Source organism: Populus trichocarpa, chromosome 16 (assembly GCF_000002775.5).
Source record: "Populus trichocarpa isolate Nisqually-1 chromosome 16, P.trichocarpa_v4.1, whole genome shotgun sequence".
NCBI lineage: Eukaryota > Viridiplantae > Streptophyta > Magnoliopsida > Malpighiales > Salicaceae > Populus > Populus trichocarpa.
The window spans coordinates 101,942-124,500 of record NC_037300.2 but is presented as its reverse complement, the minus strand read 5'-3'; the positions used below and the strand labels follow the sequence as shown (position 1 = coordinate 124,500).

Below are 22,559 nucleotides of genomic sequence, written 5' to 3'. Positions count from 1 at the left end.
TGATAATGTAATGAGTATTATAGATTATTGTTTTTGTTTTAATTACTGATGAGTGAACTATTATTTGGTTTCATTAGTTTTGAATAATATAATATTTTAAAAGATTATAAAATGTTGTTCTTTTGATATGTCCGTTTCGAGGCTTAGCGTAAGTGAGATGTCCTTATAACACCGCTCTTGCGTTGCCCGTCATGGATCCAGAATCCGAGTTGTGACATCATCAAAATGAAAGTTCCCATGGATTCACTTGTTAAACACAGTAAATGATTCAAGGAAAGCATGTGAAAACATAGTGCAATTGAAAACCTTGTGGAGAAGAAAATCTTCTTATAAAGTAATTCTTCATCAAAACAGAGTCTTAAATGACCCCAATGAAATGATTGTTTGATCAACTAGGCAGGAGTAGAGGCCGCCTCCTTCTCTTCAGTATAAAAAGGAATAGGTTTGGTTGGGGCAGGCAAACGGCCGATGCTATCAACTTTACCTCTTAGCTTTGGTGGAGGCCTAGCAGCCTTTGGCAACAACCTCCCCTTCTTTTCAAACCACTCAGGCTTGAGCAATGCCCGCAAACCCAACTGGTTGTAATGCACTCGTCTGACAGATCCACCAGCCGCTTCAACTGCTTGCTTTGCCCTGACAGTCACTCTTGACACCTGCATAAATCAGTCATCAGCACAAGTTTGCGTTGCATGCAAAAAAAGGGAAGGAATTATCACTAAATTTCACTGATAATTGTGATATGGTATTTGAAATTCAAATGTTTAATCAATTTCAGCAAATATGTCAGAAAAATTCCATCACATACCCAAAAAGTTCATAATTGTAGCTATGAATCCTGAACCTTAACTAGCAGTTATAATGGAAAATATATAATTTCCATCTCAAAAAATTGATATAAAGCATTTTAATGGCCATTCTGTAACACTGATATTTATGTATGATGCAGCTTCTTATGACTGTCTAATTGGTTCTCCTATTTGACATACAAGAAAAGGAAGAAGTAACATGTGAGTCAGCACAATTTTAACAGCTTTCAAGAAATTTGTTTGCCAGTTAGCTCAAACAACAATAACAATAAAGGAAAAAACAAATTCAAGCGCACGGGGAAAACTTTAACAGTTGGCTGAAATGTTAAACCTATAGTGCCACCCCAACCAAAACTCTTTGGATTCTTTATTTAATAGTTTGCTTGCATATATCATCATTCAACTAACAGCAACACAAACAAAACAAATGCTACACTTAAATCCCAGAGGACAAGAACACAAACTAAGAATTATAAAATAATGCCTTACAACACTTTGGATTGCCTCAAGAATACTTGAAATCAAAGCTCCTAGCCAAGTTTGTACAAATGCGGAAACCCCGTTCAAGTAAAATTTACCTCCAGATGAATAGGCCATTGGATCTTCTCCGCACCACGCCCCATCAGTCTTACGCCATCTTTTATCTGCTTCCCGATGGCCCCAGTCTCCTGTTGGAATAATTGTAAAGATCAAAAAACCAAGGCCCACCATGGAAACGGCTTAGATTTGGGAACTGAAGAAGGATGCTAACATACCTTTAGCGTTTTCATTGTGATTAATTCATGGGAATCTATCTTCCCTGCATTAATAAGTCTTGCAATCTTTCCCAACCCTACTGGCTGCCAGAGAAACCATAGGAGTAAATGATCCAAGGAATGCACAGAAGAACAGAGACCATTAACAATATACTTACAGGAAGGATTGAAATCAATTGCAATGTTCATGTAATAAAGAAGTAAATTAAGTTTGAAATCTTGTTTGCGGATTTTTTTTTTCTTTATCTGATACAAAAATAAAGGGACAAACCCATCAATCGACTCAGCCAAAAACAACTATTTTCAGCAGATTGCATTCCATCAAGGTAAAATGTCTTTTCCATTTCACATCCCTCCATTCTTCTTATAAAAACAAATAGAACAAAAACCCCCAAAGCTTTGTTGAATTAAGAAGAAAAGATTAAAAAAAAAAAACACGCACACACACAACACAATAACTCAAATTGCCAATTCCGCTTATTTTACCTACTTTTTATCCTAGCATCCATAAAACTGGCACACTCATCTAAAACACAGTACAGAGTACCACAATTATATACTCAAAACATGACACCAACAATTCTTCTGGCGTCTAATTCAACATTCTTTCAACTTAACACATAATCAATGATTAATCTCATGTGTTATGATCCCTGGAAAACAAAAGGAATCGTACTCTCATTCCTAATAAGTCTCAGCAGCAAATCCTCAATACAAAAGATTTCAACTTCAACGGGCTGCCACTACCAATCACTAAACCACAGCTTCTTTTCATTTCAAATACACATTAGACTTCATTGCTCTAAATAGAAACTAAAAATCAATCGATAACAGACCCCAACTTGGCATTTTGCTCCAAAAAAAAAAAAACAGACAAAGTGGGCAACTTAGAAAGCAGCAAAATACACCTGAAAAGTGAGACTAAAGGGATTCTTAAACCCCCTTTTGGGCAAACGCCTTCGCATTGGAGTCTGCCCACCTTCAAAACCAAACTTCATAGTCCCTCTGGCTTTCTGTCCTTTATGACCTCTCCCTGCAGTCTTTCCTTTACCAGACCCAATGCCACGACCCTTTCTTGTCTTTTGCTTCCTTGGAACATTGTCCCTCAAATCATTCAAACTCAACAAACTATATGCCCTAAAACCCATAAACCCAGATGCCCCATTTGCAAAATAATTGTTAAAGTTTGATTCTTTGAAGGGTTGAATTTGAGAGAATGTGGGAATTAAGGTGGTTTTGGGGGTTAGGAGTGAGGTTGATGAGATCAGTGAAGAGAGTAATCTTCTTCTTATCATTTTTGGATCAAAAAATGAGTTTTGGTGATTAGGGGTTTTTGATTTTGATCTTGTTTTGTCATTTGGGGATTTAGGGTTTTAGCTTCTGTGATTAATCTTTCTGTTTTTATCTCAGTGGAGGGCCCATCGGCCCAATGAGAAAGGGCTCGAGGCAACTATGCATTTTTAGGCGATATTTGGTTATTTCAAATAAAACTATTAAAATAATATTTGTGTTTTTTTTAATTCTTGATATAAATATATTAAAACCATTCAAAGATATTTCAAAAAATATTAATTTTATATTTTTTTTAATTTTTGATATATATATATTGAAAGAATCGGGGCAAGTCGTTCCTCAGACTGTAGCGGTGGTTTGGGCCTTTGGGGTGATGATATTGGCACAGCTTATTTTTCCAAGAATTCAATATTCAGAGCGAGAAAGATTATAAAATATAAAACTAAAACGTATAGATTAAATCAGATCTTCTTTTCTTTCCTAGATATTCGGTAACAAATTAATTTAAATTGTTTTTTAATTGAGAATTGAAAATTTAAATTTGTAGTTTATTTCAATTTACTCTCTCTATTAGATCATTTCAATTTTATAAATCGAGTTACGAATATAACAGGTTAACTCGGTTTATTTTTAAGTTATTTTTTAATTATTTTTTTAATTTCATTCATTGGGTTGATTGAAAATTAAATTTTATAATTTATTTTGATTTAATTTTTATAAGGTTATTATAATTTTGTAACTTGAAAATTATAAATTTAATATGTTGATTCAAATTAATTTAATATTTTATTGTTTTAATATTAAAAAAATTATTAAGTTGCTGTTGGACCGCAACATCTTTTAAAAAGAAAACCAAATTACAGTATTAATCTAGGGTCCTTTCACTGCAGGTTCTGAATTTGATAGAGCAGCTCTACTGCAGGATTTTCCTCCCAAAAAACAAGGGGACAAAAAGTTGATGGACAATAGCTGGTGGATAAAAAATTATAGCTCTCTCTCTCACTCTCACTGTTCTTTTCCTCCATAAAGAGGAAAATCATAGCAGATCCTCCCTGCACCACATATCACCTTTACAGATGGCTTGCTGTTCTTCAGTACAGAGTTTTCTCTACCACCTCCCCCCTCTTATCTCTACTCAGAAAAATTACAATAATAATTACTTTTTAAAAAATTTATTTTTAATTTTAATATATCAAAATTATATAAAAACATTAAAAATATTAATTTAAAATAAAAAATAAAATTTTTTAAAAATTAATCCCAACATGATTAATTTAATTTGACGGGTTCAAAAACAATATAAACAACAAATTAAAAAATATTTTTTTATTTTTTAAAAAAATCAAGGCATTTCTTTTCTTTCATATAACAATGATATATTGAATCAATATAGACTTCACGGCATAACACACCACATCTGCCATCAGGTAATAAACTTTACTAGGTTTAGAAACTTTGATTTTTAAAATGATCTGTAGTTAATTATATGATAATAAAAGCAACGCAAAATAAGACTTTTTTTTTCCTTGAACGCTGTTGATGACCATGGCTGTCCCTGTCGTCAAGACGGCAGACCTCGAGGGTTAATATGCCAAATATTCTGTTGTTTTTTCCTAGCTGGGCTGTGTCTAAATGTCTAAATAGTAATTTTGATTTGTGAGAAGCAACACTCATGGATTGGAAAGAGGGCGATGCATTTGTGCCACTATTATTATGTGATCAAGTTTCAGTGGGCAGATATGTCCTCAAAAAATGAGAGGATACTCCAACTCCTAAGAAGATAGAAAATGACAAGGCCTTCCCTTGCATGTATCCATTGAGGGTTAAATGTGATCATAAAACAAAGGCCAATACTCTTCTCTTTTTGCCTTTTTTTTTTTTTTTTATCCCTATCATCTTGGAATTCATCTTCCATCACACACACACAAATGATTACAGGATAGATCCCTCCTACCAACCTGCTTTCTTCACTGTTCCATGTCTGTCAGTCTTCTCTATTTAAAGCCTTGTCCTTTCCTACTGTCAAATTCTAAATTCTTAACTGACCTTAAAAACACACGAACAGGAACATTATGTCTCATACCTTCTCCACAAACCCCCTCAACGTGAACATGAATATGGTGAGTATGACAACGTTAACTAGGCCTCGGAAACCCAATTCTTGTTTCTCCTCCTCCTCCACATTCTTACCCCATTGTAATATCCAGACCCTGAGATTCCTTCCACACAGGTCTCTTCTGCGTCTCAATAAGAACAATTGTTACAAATGGAAGCATTCTATGTTTATCAGTACAAAGCCCTTGCTAAAAGATGGAACTCTCAGTCTAAATGGCCAAGAAGCAATCACAGGAGTGCCTGACAATGTCTTCCTTACACCTTTGTCGGATTCATCTGCATTCTTGGGTGCTACTTCCTCTCAAAGCAGTTCCAGACATGTTTTCAAGCTTGGAGTTATTCAGTAAGGCCCCTCTTGTTGTTACCTTGCCCTGTTTTCTAGTTCAACATCAAATTGAGAAGGGTTTTTAGTTCAATGGGAAGTTTTCTTAGAACATGATTGTGCAATGCAGGGATGTGAGACTACTGAGTCTGTTTAGATTTAAAGTTTGGTGGATGATACCTAGAGTGGGGAATTCAGGAAGTGACATTCCTATTGAAACTCAGATGTTGCTGCTGGAAGCTAGGAAAGGACCAGATTTAGACAAGTCAAATGATTCTCCCTCTTATATCATATTCTTACCTTTGCTAGATGGTGAATTTCGAAGCAGCTTGCAGGGGAACTCATCAAATGAACTTGAGTTCTGTCTTGAAAGTGGTAAACCTTAACTTTCTTTCAGTTGCCAATTCAAAACTCCTGCACTTGTACGTGTCTGTTAACATCAAGGTGTTCGCATGAATGAACATCTGTGATTGTTCTTCCAATCTCATAACCATCTTCTCATCCCTTTCCTCTCTTTCTTCAGGGTTTAAGAATTGATCTTCTGTGTGTTTTGATAGGTGACCCCGCTATAGTTACTTCAGAATCCATAAGAGCAGTTTTTGTGAATTATGGGAACCATCCATTTGATCTAATGAAGGAATCAATGAAGTAGGTCAGCCCTCTGAGAAACTTTCAGTTTCATTCTGAAGAAAATATTTGATTCCTTTTCTTTTATAATGGAAATATTAGAAATTAAATGGGGGTAATTTCGTTTCCATATGGAGTATGGATGTTTAATTGTCGTTTGAATTTAAATCCTGAGCAGCAAATTGAATTAAAAATCCCATGAGATCTCGAGTAGCTAGTCTTCTACCTTCCTGGCTTCTTGTTGTTACATGCTCTTTGCACCATATGCAGGATTTTGGAGGAGCAGACTGGAACCTTTTCTGTCAGGGAAACGAAACAGGCAACTTAGGCCACCATTTACTCTTTGCATCTTCATACAGGCCACCTACTTTTTCTTGCTTGAAGGAAAGTAGAAAAGGAAGAAAATGAAAGCATAATAATTAATGAATTTCTTCAATGCTTTATGATGCAGATGCCAGGAATACTAGATGTGTTTGGTTGGTGCACCTGGGATGCTTTTTATCAGGAAGTAAATCCTCAAGGAATAAAAGATGGCTTGAAAAGGTTAATCTATGTCCTTAATTCTTAACACATTTTTACTCCACACACAACACATTGACTTCCAAAATGATCGGCAAAGCAACAGTTGCTTAGCATGGAATTTCTAAATTCATCCTCATTTCACTCTCATAGTTTATCCGAGGGAGGCACTCCAGCAAAGTTTTTGATAATAGATGACGGTTGGCAGGATACCACTAATGAATTCCAAAAAGAAGTAGAGCCATTTATTGATGGTTCACAGTAAGTTTATCCCTTCTCCTTTTATGTTAATACGGAAAATGCAGGCTTTCTGATCTCCCCCAAATTTCAGGTTTGGAGGCAGGTTAGTCAGCGTTGAAGAAAACAACAAGTTTCGGAGAAGATCCAAGGAATCCCAGGCTGATGCACCAAATGATCTAAAACATTTTGTTGCAGATATTAAGAGGAATTTTGGCCTTAAGTAAGCATCCCATGACGTCCAGTAGAGGTTCTTTTATCTTTTCTTTTGGTGGTGTTTGGGGGCTTAATGATAGTAGTAGACAGGGATGGTGCAGAGTAGTTCATAGCAACTGTCCTTCAAGCAGACCAAGTACACAACTATCAGCGTGACTTCGATCTTAATGCTCATACTTTCTAGAAGCGTCTTGAATTCCTTCTTCCTTTTCCCTTTCCAAAATTTCAGGTACGTCTATGTATGGCATGCCCTCATGGGATATTGGGGAGGCCTTGTTCCAAATGCTCGTGATACTAAGAAGTATAATCCCAAATTAACCTACCCACTGCAATCGCCAGGGAACTTGGCAAATATGAGGGATCTAGCTATGGATTGCATGGAGAAGTATGGTGTTGGTGCAATTGACCCTGACAGAATATCTCAGTTTTATGATGATCTACACAGCTATCTTGTTTCACAGGATGTGGATGGGGTTAAGGTTGATGTTCAGAATATACTGGAAACTATTGCGACTGATTTAGGAGGTCGAGTCTCACTTACCAGACATTTCCAAGAAGCACTTGAGAAGTCTATAGCTTCCAACTTCCAGGACAACAGCATTATCTGCTGTATGGGTCTGAGCACAGACTCCATTTACCAGTCAGTATCTTATATATCCATTTACATCCCTATTTTTATTCTTTTTTCATGAACTCATACTAATTCATCCAGGATAGAGTTCATGAATATAGAGAAACCTGAACAATGTCCAGCAAACACGGCAGAATTTAGCTTTTGTGAAGTTCAAATTTTTTCCTTTGTAGCATGCATTGAGTGACTTAGTCAATCTGATTAATTGCAAATGTAGGAAATAATATGCAACAGATTATTCAGGACTTGAAAATGGATTGTTAAAGTTGTCTAATTTGGTGTATTTTCACAATTAAACATTGTTTCTGATCATTTCACGCCTTCAGCTTGAGCAGTGATTTTCATGGAAATAAAAACCGTTTGTTAGTGCAGCTCAAAAAGAAGTGCTATTACACGGGCCTCTGATGATTACTATCCGAAAAATCCAGCTACACAGACACTGCACATAGCTGCTGTGGCTTTTAACAGCATATTTCTTGGCGAAGTTGTTGTTCCAGATTGGGATATGTTCTATGTATGTCTGGAGTTACTCATCATTCATCTTTAAAAACTTCTACAACTAATTTCTAATTCTGATAGTCTATGAACGTCTCATCGACTTGCAGAGTCTCCATGATGCAGCTGAATTTCATGCCATCGCTAGAGCTGTGGGAGGGTGTCCTGTCTATGTCAGGTAAGATTTGTGTAGTTTCAGAATTCATTTTCCCCTACTTTTCACATTCATAATGGTTTATCTTGCAAAAGGTGAACAATATTGCTATGAATTGTCAACAGTGATAAACCTGGTGAGCATGATCACAAGATACTTAAGAGGCTTGTACTTCCTGATGGATCAGTGCTTAGAGCCAAATATCCAGGAAGACCATCAAGAGATTGTTTATTCATTGACCCAGTTATGGATGGGAAGAGGTGCCTTTCTCACTTTACTTGTATGGAAATTCAATTCACTTATTTATTCACTCCTCCTGACATTCTGGGAATTTTTTAAATCAAGTCTTCTGAAGATTTGGAATTTGAACAAATGCACTGGAGTTATTGGTGTGTTCAACTGCCAAGGAGCAGGAAGCTGGCCTTGTCTGGATAACACAAACCAGAATCATGTCAGTAATAGTGCAGAGGTATCTGGACAAGTTTCTCCTGCTGATGTTGAGTATTTTGAAGAGGTCTCTGGGAAACTGTGGACCGGAGATTGTGCAATCTATTCTTTCAATAAAGGTAACCTTTTCCTGCCACATTTTTTTTTTTCACAGGCAGCATAAGGATCTCACTCACAGCATTCTTTCTGTTCCTTTTTTTCCCCTGGGAGAATCGAAGGGACCCACATGTTTCTAATATTTTGAAATACAAGTAACCACAAGTCGCCACCCCAGCAATCTGCTGACAGGCAAAATGTTCGCAAATTTTCAGGATCAGTGTCTCGGTTACCGAAGGAAGAAAAGTTTGGTGTTGGATTACAAACTCTGGAATGTGATGTCTTTACTGTATCACCTATCAAGGTTAATTATTGGTCTACGAAATCTCTTGCACTCAGCTCACATGCATTACATTGGTAAATTAAATTTCAATCGATGGTTTCGCAGGTTTACTATCAGAGGATTGAGTTCGCACCCATCGGATTGATGAACATGTACAACAGTGGTGGAGCTATAGAGTCAGTTGAGCAGTGTGGTGATCCATCAAGCTATAATGGAAGAATACACATAAAGGGAAGAGGGGCAGGTAGTTTTGGTGGATACTCGAGTGTGAAGCCAAAGGGTTGCTCCATAAATGGAGAAGAAGAAGAAATGAAGTACGGAGAAGAAGATAAACTGGTGACAGTAACCATAGATGCCTCCAATAATAGTGGTTGGGACATGGATATATGGTACTGAGGAGGGGGGGCCTAGAGATTATTGTGATAATTAAGAAAGAGCCTGCAATCTGCATGGGCAGGGCATGTATATGTAAATAATAATGACTGATTTAGCTGTAATTAATTGATTGTTAAGGAATACGGAGAAGTATCTGTAATGAGAAGCAAACATGTGATTCTTGAACTAAAAATCTTAGCATAACTTAATGAACAAACAACTGTATGTTATTAAGATTGGTTTAAAGGTGGTAAGAAGAGTAACTCCAGGGCATGGAAGTGAAGTTTGATGATAATGGGCCATTGGGCTTCTTCTGCGCAAGGAATGCAAGGAAGACGGTGAGGTGAGAGAGCGACCAAATAAACTATAAAATAACAGTAATAAATTAAAGTAAAAAAGAAACGAAAAGAAAATCCGGTGAAAGAGGAAACGACAGCGAGGACCAGAAGGAAGGAAGGAAGGGTGCGGGAGTCGTCGTCGCCGTCCTCCTCCTCCTCCAGTCCTGATTATTAATAACAATAATCTAATTTAAGCTTGTGCATCGCTGGAATTTGCATCCAATCTCTCTCTCCCTCTGCTTGGCCGTCGTCTTCTTTATTAATAACTCCAAAAAAAGCTAACCATATTTCATTTTTTTATTATTCGAAAAATGTCTTACGCTTATCTCTTCAAGTACATCATCATCGGCGACACTGGTTCGTTTTTTGTCTCTTAAATTCTTAATTTTGATCATGATTTTTTATTAAATTTAAATTCTAAAAAAACTGAATGAACAGGAGTAGGGAAATCGTGCTTGCTGCTGCAATTCACGGACAAGAGATTCCAGCCGGTGCATGACCTTACCATCGGTGTTGAGTTTGGGGCTCGTATGATCACCATTGATAACAAGCCTATCAAACTCCAAATTTGGGACACCGTTCGTTCGCTTCTCTCTCTCTCTTTAATTTCAATTCTCTTCTCTTATAGAACAAATCGATAATTATGTTTAAATCTCCGATTTTTATGATTTTTAGGCGGGTCAAGAGTCGTTTAGATCCATAACCAGGTCTTATTACAGAGGTGCTGCCGGTGCTTTGCTTGTCTATGATATTACCAGGTACCGACCCCTCTCTCTCCCTATCCTCTTCTTTTATGCTGTAACTATAATGCTTTTTTGCTTGTTTCTTCTTCTGAAGAAGATGATATTGTAACTTATGCTGCTGCTGTAGCCAGCTAGCTAGGTACCTAATTAAACAAAATCTTCAAAATGGGCTCTATTGTTTTCACATACAATTTAGGGTTTCTTCTTCATTTGCTTTTCCTTAATTTAAACCACTACCACCTGGTCTCTCACGCTGGGCATCATAATCAAGTAATTTCATGACACAGATGGAGCCCTTTTGATTTGGCGTCCAAATGTGTGCGTTTCTGTTTTTTCAATCACTATATTGTACCCTAAGCTGGCCCTGAATGATATCTGGTTTTCTTATTCAGGAGGGAAACTTTTAATCACTTGGCGAGCTGGCTGGAAGATGCAAGGCAGCATGCCAATGCAAACATGACCATTATGCTCATTGGTAATAAGTCTGATCTTGCTCATAGAAGGGCTGTCAGCACTGAAGAAGGTGAGCAGTTTGCAAAGGAGCATGGCTTGATCTTCATGGAGGCCTCTGCAAAAACTGCTCAGAATGTCGAGGAGGTGAGTAATGAACATAGGATGACCTATACGTTGAAACACTTATAGACTTTTTCTTTGTTGTTTGTCAAGTTTTTCTTATAGCAACATCCTTTGTGCAGGCTTTTATCAAAACAGCTGCAACTATATATAAGAAGATTCAAGATGGAGTTTTTGATGTATCAAATGAGGTTAGACCTGTTTATTATGCACAGTTATATCCGTATTTCTATTATGTTTTTTAGAAGTCTCATCATTTACCGAAGCTTCTGGCTGCTTTATATTTTCCATCTGAAGTTTTAATTTTGAAGGTTAACTACATTCATTCTGATTGTTTGTTTTTTATGTTGTTCTTCTCATGACAAGATCTGGATTTTCAAATGTTAATGGGGCAACTTGGAAATTATGTTCTACAAGGGTTTCCAAATTGAAATATTTTTCTTATTTCGATCTTCATATTGCTGACATGCAAGTTTTGCTGACCTCAATACGTTTTCATCTTATATTGTTGATTTGCATTGTACACCGTTTTTTAAGCATGGTTAATTTTCAAATAGAGACATGATGCTGGCATTCATATCTTCAATTATTATTGAATGAAAGTTGTAAATGATTTGGCTGGTATTCTATTTGGATTTTTGCTTCCTTCTTACACTCATTCGCCTCTATTCAATTGGCTGTTTTCCACTTGTTAGCTATTTGAAGCTTATAATTAGCTTTGCTTGCTTGGACATTGCTCTTTATATTGTTCTTCTCATGAAAAGATACGAGTGACGTCAGTTGGCACCCTGACAGTTACGTAGCAGTACTCCATAAGGTTTCTTATCAATCTTTAAAGTGTTGGTTTCTGAGTTTTCAAGAGCTCAATCCATTGTCAACTTAGCTTTTCAATCTGCACATACAATTTTGAAGCATGCTCAATACTGATGCCATTTTTTGACTAATATTATTAGATAAAATTGAAACTAGTTTGGCTGATATTCTAATTGGATGTTCTGCAGTCTTATGGGATAAAAGTTGGATATGGAGGTATTCCAGGGTCATCAGGAGGCAGGGATGGTGCTTCTGCCCAAGCTGGAGGCTGTTGCAGTTGAAATTGAATACCCATTTGCTATACTTGAACGCAACCAATTTACACGTTTTGTGTTCTTTAAGATTTCCCCTGTTTTTTCAAGTCTGAATATCGTGACTTGTTTTCTTTAAGTGTCTATTCAGGGCATTAACGTATATGTATAATCCATCTCGATATCACGTCCATTGATTGTAAATCCGTCGGCTGCTCTTCTGCTTCCCATTTCCTTTGATACTGGCTGTTCTAGTTTCCTTCATCTGTATCTGTGTTGAAACAAAACCTTGAATTGTGAAAAAAAATGCAGGAAAGTCTTACCCTTGTGTTAATCCTTTGATTTTCTGTGGGGCCACTTCATCTTTGTTTTCATCTCCAGGAATTTGTATAAATAAATGCATAATCTTTCAGAGAAAAGAAGGGCTTGGAAAGCAGGGATAATTTGATTATGTTGCCATACCTTCCACCAAGAATGAAGGATCAAAGGCCATTTTGAGAAACTTCGTGGATGGAAGTTCCCTTCTCCAAAGTCCAGACCAATCATGAAAAATCAACCTAGTAATTTTATTGTCAACATAGGACAGAAAGTAGTTCAGTTACGATTTGATCAACTTGGGAGCTTGAAAGGATGTGATTCCAGTAGTGAAAGATGCAAACTTGGGTAACGTGTACCAACGACAGATGGGTGCTCTGTCCGGTACCTCTGCTGAATGCTGATGACGCTCACAAGAGATGACGACGATAATAATAATAATAATAAATAAATAATAATAATAATACAAAATTAGTAATAATAATTGTAATTACAACTTTAACAAATGAGATAAAAGGTTCTCTCTTTCCATATTTTCCTCTCTCCGTTTGCTACGTCTGTGCTGTTCATTGGCGTCAATCTACACATCTGAGCAAAGTAACATAAAAAAAGACTTGTTTTTTCCCCTTCGATCCTTCTCTCTTTCTTCTCCAAATTCTCACTCTATCGCTACCCTAGTTTGGGACGACAGAATAGAGAGAGAAGAGAGGTGGAGAAAGAAAGGTGTGTTGTCTTTCTGATCTGAAAAAAGATTTAAACTTGAACGGATCCAGGAATTCCTCCACTCTGTAAGCTTTTTTATATCTCTTTCTTGCTTCCTTCCTTTCTTTATCAATCTGACTGATTGTTTCCAATCACTGTATATTATATTATCAGATCACTTCTTGCTGTTGCTTAATAATGGCTTCACCTGGCAATCCAAATCAACAACAACAAGGAGGTGGGGGAATAATAGGGGGAGGAGGAGGTTTTGATCTGAATAAACTGTTCAAGCCCTCTTCTTCAAATCCTATGAATATGATGCAGCCCCATATCCAACAACAACAGCAGCAGCAGCAAGGTCCTCCTCCATCTCCCAATAGTAACACTACCACAAGTGGCAATCTCACTACCTCTCCTTCCTTCCCTCTCCCTTCCTCTTCTCCACCTTATCTAACTCCATCTTCTTCTTATCCACCTCCTACTGGCCCTTACCACCCTTTTCACCACCCTCACTATCTCTCCCCTTACCCGCCTCCACCTCCTCCTCAGCAACTTCACAATCAGTTCCTCACAAATACTAACATCCATCTCCAAAATAGACCACAACCCATCTCTTCCTTTGCACCCTCTCCTCCTCCACTCTCACCTAATAATTCAGGTGGTGCTGTTTTGATGGACATCTTGACCAATCAAAACCAACAGCAGCCTCCGCAATCCACTAATCTTAGTGGACCTTTCCCTTCTTCCACTCCCTCAACTGCATTCATCACCACCAGTCCTCCTGTCCCATCTGCCCCTCCTGTTAGTTTAGCATCTCCAACGCAGCAATGCTGTGCTCCCCCTGCGAGGATGCTCAGTACCAAGCTCCCTAAGGGTCGACACTTGAATGGCAACCATGTCGTGTATGATATTGATGTGAGATTGCAAGGTGAGGTGCAACCTCAACTTGAAGTCACACCCATCACCAAATATTTATCCGATCCTGGCCTTGTTCTCGGCCGTCAGATTGCTGTTAATAGAAATTACATTTGCTATGGACTCAAGCCTGGTGCTATTCGTATCCTCAATATTAATACTGCTTTGAGATCATTGCTTCGGGGACATAACCAGGTTAATTCTTATACTTGTTAAAGTCTCACTAGTATCTTGTGTTTTGTGCACCTAAACTTGAGTAAAAATTGACATTTATGACATCATGTAACCTAGCAATTGGCAATGTCTTAACCAATAATGAATTTCACTTTGTGATTATTGATAAATCAGATTTCTATGAAGTAAATAAAATATGTATTTGAAGTCCTTTCGATGATCCATTACATATGAACACACTGCAAGAATGTTTGTTCTCAACTTATCTTGACAAGTTGCAATACGTGGATAGTGTTTTTTTCCAATAGCTGTTCTCTCCAAATCAAGTGCAGGCAATATTCAACTGATCGAGTTGTGGAGGAAAAACTTCACTCCAAAATAATTAAACTTTCTTATGACACTGACATCAAACTAACAATTGCGTTACAGATATTAACATGAGAACTACATCACTCTCCATTATTGCTTCTGGATTTTATTTTGGTTTCAGTTCTGTCAATTAATTGCTTGGTGTACTTTAATAAGAGATGCTAAAATTTCTTATGTGTATAATAAAATCCTGATTTTTTCTTAGTACTGAAGCTTCTTATAATTAAAATCACACAGTGATATTGGATAGATTTGCAAAGTAAGCCTCATTAATTTCATTACTTTAGCTGTCTGCTGTCCTTTCATGTTTAGAAGCAACCCCAAATGGCCAAATAATGTATCTTTCTTCTAGTTATGCAACATTTTTTTGTATCTCTTTGAGATCAATGTTGGTTATTATTATTTTCTAAATGCTTGCAGAAAAACTATCTAATTCATTAACATACATGATTTTCTCATGCAGAAAGTAACAGACATGGCTTTCTTTGCTGAGGATGTTCACCTTCTGGCCAGGTAACTTTTTGAATTGATATTCTTCCCTATTTTATAGCAGAAGATGCTTACTTTTATCCCTGCAGCGCATGTGTTGATGGGCGTGTTTTCATAAGGAAGATCAATGAGGGCTCAGACGAGGAAGAAAAACCTCAAATTTTTGAAAGGATACTCCTTGCCCTTCACATAATAGCAGATGGAGAATCATTCCACCCACGAGTGTGCTGGCATCCACACAAGCAGGTAATAATGGATTTTGATATTCACGTTATCAGATAAACTTTCCCATTGCGACACATTTTTCACTACTTGTACTGGTCTTGATTAAGGATTTCTTTATCTTTACTATGAATGGGAATATTGCAGGAAATTTTGATTGTTGCAATTGGAAATCTCATCTTGAAAATTGATACCATTAAGATTGGAAAAGGTGGAGCATTTTCAGTGGAGCAACCTCTTACTTGTCCCATTGATAAGTTGATTGATGGGGTCCAGCTTGTTGGTAAACATGATGGGGAAGTCACTGAGTTGTCCATGTGTCAATGGATGACCACCCGTTTAGCTTCAGCTTCAACAGATGGCGTGGTTTGTTGCCTCCTTCCCCCCCTTACCTCACAGTCTTGTAGTTTGTCAATTTGTTTCTACTGGTAGCATTTGTAGTTTCTAAAGGTTATAGAGCCTCAAACAATAACCAAACTCTCCCTCCCACATGTGCACTTATGGCAGGGACAGTCTATTACAAACTGTGTTTGTAAGATCTCTTAGTTACATTTTAAGGAGCTAAGCCATAATCAAATTCTTTATGATCATATCATCAAAGTACTTGTCAATGTATCCATCATAAGCAATGCATTCTCTTATTCTTTTAGTGCTTTTATTCACCAAACACTCGTTATCTGCTCCACAGGTCAAGATTTGGGAAGACCGTAAGGCAGTACCCCTTGCAGTATTCAGACCACATGATGGTAATCCTGTAAATTCTGTGGCATTCCTGACCGCCCCTGACCGCCCTGATCATATTGTTCTTATCACTGGGGTAGGCTCCTATTATTTCTGTTCTTCACAATGATGGAGCTTAATTATGCTAGACTTCTTAGATGACTAAAGAAAAGTTTGATATATATGTAATTCAGCCATATTTTACTGCCCTTTGATAATCGTGATACAGTTATTTTGTCAGTAATTTGGTGTCAAAATCACTTCCATGTTCTTGAAGGTTTTGGTTTCCTTCATGATATATTCAATGTTGTAGGTATTGATGCTCGCTTACATATCTCCATGTACAGGGGCCCCTCAATCAGGAAGTGAAGATATGGGCCTCCGCTAGTGAAGAGGGCTGGTTATTGCCTAGTGATGCTGAATCATGGCAGTGCACTCAGACCTTGACCTTAAAGAGTTCGGCTGAATCTAGTGCTGAGGATGCATTTTTTAATCAAGTTGTAGCCCTACCCCGAGCCAGCCTGTTTCTTCTTGCAAATGCCAAGAAGAATGCCATATATGCTGTACACCTAGAATATGGGCCATATCCAGCTGCAACCCAAATGGATTACATAGCTGAGTTTACAGTTACAATGCCTATTTTGAGTCTTACTGGAACCAGTGATTGTTTACCAAATGGAGAAAATATTGTTCAGGTTTACTGTGTCCAAACACAGGCTATTCAGCAATATGCATTGAACTTATCACAATGCCTTCCACCACCTCTGGAGAACATGGTGTTGGAGAAAACAGAATCTAATGTTTCTCGTGCTTTTGATACTGCTAATTCTGATGGTTCTGCTATTATGGAATCATCTCATGGAAGTAAACCCATTGAGATATCCACAGGTAACATGACTTCCATACCACCAATGACTCCTAGCAGTTCTGAAAGTGCTCCTGTAGCAAGAGAAAGCTTGGGTTCTTCTGATGTTGGTAGCTCGCTAGATATTGCTTCTTCCGGTGGGCAAACCAAGGCTATTACTATTTCATCACGTAATAATACTGACAATACTAACACTGTGTCACCCCATCTACTGTTAATTCCAAAGTTGTCTCGGTCGTTGTCAGGACTCCAGAGTCCAGCAAATATCACAGATCCCAATGTGCAACTCAGTGGTCATGCTGGTGACCAGCCTGTTTCAGATCATTCAGTTGACCGAAGAATTGAAACTGTGAAAGAAAATGTTACTGATACCTCCACTGGTGATAATTTGAATAAGGGTGAGAAGAACATCGAACAAACTGGTATTGCAATGGTCTCTGAACCTCCAGTAATGTTTAAACACCCAACCCATCTTATAACTCCATCGGAGATATTATCCAGGGGTGCTGCTTCTGAGAATTCTCAAACTACTCAGGGTCTGAATGTTGGAGAGGCAAAGATTCAGGATGTGCTTGTGAACAATGATACTGAAAATGTTGAAGTAGAGGTTAAAGTTGTTGAAGAAACCCCCGGCAGTGGAACAGTCCCAGTATCTAGTTCCAAAGAAAAACCTGATAGGCTGACTATATCAAAGAGTACCTCTAGTAGATTGAAGAAGAAGAGAGAAGAATTTCTTCTGAAAGCAGATCTTGCTGGGACTACTTATCTTCATGGGGCATATAAAGGCCCCGAGGAAAAGAAAGAAAATGTCATATCTTCAGAAGTCACAGAAAGCACCAGCCCTATTCTGAAACAGACACCTGCTGATGCCTTGCAGGTTGACTCTGTAGCAAGCGAGAAAAATAAAGGCGAGCCAGATGATTGGGAAGATGCTGCTGACATGTCTATACTGAAACTGGATGGTGATGGGGAACTATCACGTGGAGAGTCAGGAGCCAATCAAAATAATGACTTTGACTTGCCCATAGAATCTCATACACCTGTTGCTGAGAAGAAGGAAAAACCCTTCTACTCTCAGGCCTCGGATCTTGGCATTCAGATGGCTAGAGATTGTCATGTGGAAGCTTATAGTGTTGGGGCAATCCGACAAGCTAATGAAGGTAGCATTACTGAGGTACTTGATAGAAATCCTAGTGGTGTAGATGAGGAGCAACATATAACTGAAGATGTTCGTGCAAAAAGTGGTGAAGCAGAAACATCTGTGGCAGTCCTGCAGTCCCCAGCCCCAGCCCCAGCAACTAAAGGAAAAAAACAGAAGGGGAAAAGTTCTCAAGTATCTGTTCCATCTTCCCCTTCCCCGAGTCCATTCAACTCAACTGGTTCGTCCAATGAACCAGGTTGCACTTCTGGTGCCCAATCTAGTGATGCTGCTTTACCTCAGATATTGGCCTTGCAGGATACTCTTGATCAGGTGATTGGAATTTCAATTAACTGTTCTGTATATGTGATTTGCAATTTTATGGTTACAATGAGCGTGCTATATGCAATATTTCCCAACATCAGTTCACTGCTATGATCTAACTTTTCTGATGTCATGTGTTGATTGCTTAACACACTTCTTGCAGTATGTCATCATCTTGAGAATATCACTTTTTTCTGTTTTTCTTTTTATATTTTATGAATTATTAAAATCAACTATCACTCTTTTTATCATCATTTTTTTTTCTGTCAGCTTATTGTCACCTCCTTCTTTACATTGTGCATCTAATTTTTTCTGTCTCATCTCCAAATCCAATCTCATTTCTTGAAACTAAATTTTGCTAGAACATGTGTAGATTTGAACCTTTCTCCTCCATTGATTTCCTCTATCCAATATTTTGTTCGTGCATTTTTTCTTTTGGATTGATGCCTTCACGAAGAGTTCAAGACTGATGATTTTTGTTTCACGTTGCACAGTTACTGAACATGCAGAAAGAAATGCAGAAGCAGATGAATACAATGATTTCTGTCCCAGTTTCCAAAGAAGGTAAAAGACTAGAGGCATCCTTGGGCCGGAGCATCGAGAAAATTATCAGGGCTAACACAGATGCTCTATGGGCTCGTTTTCAAGAAGAAAACACAAAACATGAGAAGTTGGAGAAGGACCGTATACAGCAGTTAACTAATTTGATCACGAATTGTATAAACAAGGATTTGCCAACAGCTTTGGAGAAAACTTTAAAGAAGGAAATAGCTGCAATCGGACCTGCTGTTGCTCGTGCTATCACTCCCATTTTGGAGAAAAGCATATCATCAGCTATTACAGAGTCATTCCAGGTTGAATGCCAAAGCTTCTCATTTGTGAACATATCTATTCTTGTTTCAGCAGCCTATTCTCTATATCACTAATCATAATCTTGGAAAATAGAGTCATGCACAGATGTCCAGTTATCTTTGCTCTAGATGATGGTTTCATTAAATGCTTGATAATTATAACATAATCTTCCCATTCCTGTTGATCTTATTTGTTCCTATGTATGCTCATCAATGATCAAGGTTTCTTTATGTGCTAGCAGAAAGGGGTGGGAGAGAAGGCAGTGAATCAGTTAGAGAAGACAGTTAGTTCAAAACTTGAAGCTACAGTGGCCAGACAAATCCAATCACAGTTTCAAACATCTGGCAAGCAAGCTCTTCAGGTTATTTGAAGTTCCATATGATGCCATATCTTTGAACAATAACCTTGACTTGCATGAATCTTAATTTAATTTAAATGACAAGTAGGTTAAGGTTTGTTTATCTCTCTTTATGTAGGACTTTAAGGACTGTTTTTGACCCAGTGATTTTACTCTGCTAGTTTCTTTTGGATGGACTATGCAATTGTTTTAGGGATTTTTTCTTCTCTTTGGAAGAATGAATGATGATATATTTTTTCACATGTATTAAGAAACTTATTTGTTAAATATTTTTGAAGAAGCAAAAGGATGAGGAGCTTCTTTCTTAAAACAGAAGAAAATGATATTGTTGGTATTTGCAGGATGCATTAAGGTCTACGCTGGAAGCTTCAATTATTCCTGCATTTGAGATGTCCTGCAAGGCCATGTTTGATCAAGTTGATGCCACATTCCAGAATGGGCTTAATAAGCATATAAATGACATTCAGCAACAGTTTAATTCCATGCATTCTCCTGTGGCCATTGCCCTGAGGGTATGTGTACTTTTGATATGTATAGTAGTAGGTTGCAGATCTTCTATATTCATGTGTTTTTGTGCTTTATTTATTACTCGTCAATTATGCATCTTACTTTGTGGTATATCTTCTTGAACTGATGGCATTAGCCTGTTGCATCAATGTAGTGCGTGAAAATGTTTGAATTATTAAACACTTGGGCTTAAGGGTCCTTTTTTTGTAGTATTAGATCTCTAAAGACACCCATTGTGAAATTATTCCTCAATTTTCACTGAAGCAGATGTTTAAAATATTATAACTGAATTTCAAAACACCCTTAAGTGTTGATTTTTCTTGAACTGCAGGATCCATTATATTGTATTAGATCTCTAAATACCCTCTTGTGAATGTGTCTATTGTGAAATTATTCCTTTTCCATTTGAAGCCAGTTTGAAAAATATTCTAAATGACTTCTAAAGCATCCAATCAAATATTCAAAGATTCTCATACTATTTTTTCCTCATTCAAATGGAAAACTAAGTTCCTCCGTTAGAGAGGTCTCATTCTAAATCTGTTTTTCTTCATTGAACTAATATGTAGTGAAACAAGTAGTAGAGTATAGTCTTAATCTCCTTTCATAAGTAAGTCTTCTTGCTATGGGTGGCCTCCCTATAATTTATGGTGGCAGGGAGGTACTGCTTATGGCCAACACCAGCTGTTCAGCCACCACATTTTGGCCAAAAATAAAGCCAAACAAAAACTTATATTTAGTTGTTGTACCGGGCTCTTAATATTCCTTGTCCTTTTTTTTTCTTAGGGTGCATGTGAGAGTTTAAAATATAGATTTTCCACCTTAAATTTCTTTGCATGTTTATGGTGGCAAGTTAACTAACTTCCATGGTATCTATAATGATAGGATTTCAATAAATATCAAAGTGGTTAATTCTATACAAGAGAATGCTTTCCTTTGCATGGACCTGTTGATGTTTTTAGACTGAGGTGCATGTCATGCTGTACCGTTTATAGTTGCTGTTTGAAATTTTGTATACTAACACGTGTTATTGCAGGATGCTATCAATTCAGCGTCATCACTCACCCAGACCTTAAGTGGAGAGCTGGCAGATGGTCAACGGCAGCTCTTAGCTATGGCGGCTGCAGGTGCAAACTCAAAGGTGGGAGATCCATCAACGAAGTTGGGCAATGGACCATTGCCTGGTATGCATGAGATGGTATGCCCTTTTCGTTTGTTGTGTGGGTTTTTTTTTTTTTTTTAATGTGTGTTGAGTAGCTTCCAAGTTAAACAGCTGTGATGGTTTTGCTTTTAGTAAAAATGATCAATCTTCATTAGAAGTTACAAAGCTTTTAGTTGCATCTGACTTGTGTATTTGTTGATATAAACAGCCTGAGGTGCCTTTGGATCCAACAAAAGAATTGTCAAGGTTGATAGCTGAGCAGAAATATGAGGAAGCGTTCACCTTAGCTCTGCACAGAAGTGATGTCTCAATAGTTTCCTGGTTATGTTCTCAGGTATGCTCTGTCATCAATTGTAGACAGATAAACTCCAATATGCCTGGTTTCTTTGAAGTGCTTGTAGATAACTTGGGACTGGTAAGCTGCGTTCATGTGTTAAGCCACATAGAAAGACTGGCATACATGTGCTTGTATTGGTAAAGAGATTGAGTAAACGAGCAAAACATAACTTGACTCAACTATGTTCTACCTGATTGGGGTCACGTGCAAGTTTTTTTATTCTTGTGAGATGTGGCCTTCTGATGCCATTCTTGCATCTTCTTTGTGGCCACAGCTCTCCTCTTAACCTACCAATTTGAATTTGAACCAAAATACTAAACCATTGGGTTTGTTTGAGCTTAGATCAGCCAAACGGTGCCAGGCATTGTATAATACAAAGTTGGAAGCATAATTTTCACTCATAACATGTTTGCTGTTTTCACTAGGTTGATCTACAGGGGATATTGTCAATTTCACCACTACCTTTAAGCCAAGGAGTTCTGCTGGCCCTTCTACAGCAACTGGCATGTGATTTTAGTAATGAAACCTCTAGAAAGTTGGCATGGATGACAGATGTGGCTGCTGCCATAAACCCTACAGATCCAATGATTGCGATGCATGTAGGACCAATTTTTGATCAAGTCTATCAGATAGTGGTCCATCAAAGGAGTCTGCCCAGCACATCTGCTTCAGAAGCCTCAGGCATACGTGTTCTTCTGGTTGTCATAAATTCTGTGCTAAGGAGCTGTAAATGATTTCTTTTCCCTTTCGTTCCTACCATTTTGTGCAAATATGTAACATAGTACTTTTTATTTTTGGGTTGTATAGGGATCTAGGAAAGTTTCAGGGAATCAGAATTGTTTGAATTAGTCGAGTATTTTATAAATGTGTGATTCTTACATAATCCGTTGTTGGCTAGTTTCAAAGGGTTAAGTCACTATAACTTTGATCGACCTTTTTCAGTTTGCACCCCTGTAGTTTCAATTCATGATCATAGCAATTTTACTTCACAAATTCCTATGCTCTTATGATTTCAACTCTTTTG

General features: G+C 37.6%; 4 protein-coding genes across 4 annotated transcripts; 3 read left to right on the top strand and 1 right to left on the bottom strand.

Moving 5' to 3' along the window:
- Positions 1-222: 222 nt before the first annotated feature.
- On the bottom strand, positions 223-2,989 carry LOC18105988 (uncharacterized). The gene is made up of 4 exons (XM_006373501.3): positions 2,470-2,989; positions 1,562-1,645; positions 1,385-1,474; positions 223-653 (listed from the first exon to the last, which is right to left on the bottom strand). The coding sequence occupies exons 1-4, from the start codon at positions 2,854-2,856 to the stop codon at positions 393-395; spliced, it is 822 nt and encodes a 273-aa protein (XP_006373563.2). The 5' UTR covers positions 2,857-2,989; the 3' UTR covers positions 223-392.
- A 1,749-nt stretch (positions 2,990-4,738) lies between these two features.
- LOC18105987 (probable galactinol--sucrose galactosyltransferase 2) lies at positions 4,739-9,542 on the top strand. The gene is made up of 14 exons (XM_024587290.2): positions 4,739-5,312; positions 5,422-5,666; positions 5,849-5,939; positions 6,189-6,237; positions 6,370-6,461; positions 6,591-6,698; positions 6,769-6,897; positions 7,120-7,530; positions 7,894-8,035; positions 8,127-8,194; positions 8,296-8,430; positions 8,516-8,736; positions 8,929-9,017; positions 9,102-9,542. The coding sequence occupies exons 1-14, from the start codon at positions 4,927-4,929 to the stop codon at positions 9,390-9,392; spliced, it is 2,457 nt and encodes an 818-aa protein (XP_024443058.2). The 5' UTR covers positions 4,739-4,926; the 3' UTR covers positions 9,393-9,542.
- An 88-nt stretch (positions 9,543-9,630) lies between these two features.
- On the top strand, positions 9,631-12,423 carry LOC18105986 (ras-related protein RABB1c). Its single transcript, XM_006373499.3, has 6 exons — positions 9,631-10,066; positions 10,148-10,287; positions 10,385-10,467; positions 10,845-11,049; positions 11,148-11,216; positions 12,027-12,423. The coding sequence occupies exons 1-6, from the start codon at positions 10,021-10,023 to the stop codon at positions 12,117-12,119; spliced, it is 636 nt and encodes a 211-aa protein (XP_006373561.1). The 5' UTR covers positions 9,631-10,020; the 3' UTR covers positions 12,120-12,423.
- A 492-nt stretch (positions 12,424-12,915) lies between these two features.
- Positions 12,916-22,418, top strand: LOC18105985 (enhancer of mRNA-decapping protein 4). The gene is made up of 13 exons (XM_006373498.3): positions 12,916-13,192; positions 13,281-14,216; positions 15,028-15,077; positions 15,143-15,299; positions 15,423-15,641; positions 15,964-16,092; positions 16,343-18,331; positions 18,817-19,176; positions 19,416-19,535; positions 19,874-20,044; positions 21,073-21,234; positions 21,407-21,532; positions 21,961-22,418. The coding sequence occupies exons 2-13, from the start codon at positions 13,305-13,307 to the stop codon at positions 22,267-22,269; spliced, it is 4,704 nt and encodes a 1,567-aa protein (XP_006373560.3). The 5' UTR covers positions 12,916-13,192; positions 13,281-13,304; the 3' UTR covers positions 22,270-22,418.
- Positions 22,419-22,559: the final 141 nt, after the last annotated feature.

Bases quoted from the DNA above. Each gene is read 5' to 3' on its own strand.
- LOC18105986 (XM_006373499.3), top strand. From the start codon at position 10,021: ATGTCTTACGCTTATCTCTTCAAGTACATCATCATCGGCGACACTG. The intron at 10,468-10,844 runs GTACCGACCCCT...TTTCTTATTCAG, and splicing joins CTTGTCTATGATATTACCAG to GAGGGAAACTTTTAATCACT. The intron at 11,217-12,026 runs GTTAGACCTGTT...GATGTTCTGCAG, and splicing joins TTTTTGATGTATCAAATGAG to TCTTATGGGATAAAAGTTGG.
- LOC18105985 (XM_006373498.3), top strand. From the start codon at position 13,305: ATGGCTTCACCTGGCAATCCAAATCAACAACAACAAGGAGGTGGGGGA. The intron at 15,078-15,142 runs GTAACTTTTTGA...TTATCCCTGCAG, and splicing joins GATGTTCACCTTCTGGCCAG to CGCATGTGTTGATGGGCGTG. The intron at 21,533-21,960 runs GTATGCTCTGTC...TGTTTTCACTAG, and splicing joins TTTCCTGGTTATGTTCTCAG to GTTGATCTACAGGGGATATT.
- LOC18105988 (XM_006373501.3), bottom strand. From the start codon at position 2,856: ATGATAAGAAGAAGATTACTCTCTTCACTGATCTCATCAACCTCACTC. The intron at 1,646-2,469 runs GTGTATTTTGCT...TTTCTCTGGCAG, and splicing joins CCTTTAGTCTCACTTTTCAG to CCAGTAGGGTTGGGAAAGAT. The intron at 654-1,384 runs GTAAATTTTACT...TGATTTATGCAG, and splicing joins AATGGCCTATTCATCTGGAG to GTGTCAAGAGTGACTGTCAG.
- LOC18105987 (XM_024587290.2), top strand. From the start codon at position 4,927: ATGTCTCATACCTTCTCCACAAACCCCCTCAACGTGAACATGAATATG. The intron at 5,313-5,421 runs GTAAGGCCCCTC...TGTGCAATGCAG, and splicing joins TTCAAGCTTGGAGTTATTCA to GGATGTGAGACTACTGAGTC. The intron at 5,940-6,188 runs GTAGGTCAGCCC...CACCATATGCAG, and splicing joins CTAATGAAGGAATCAATGAA to GATTTTGGAGGAGCAGACTG.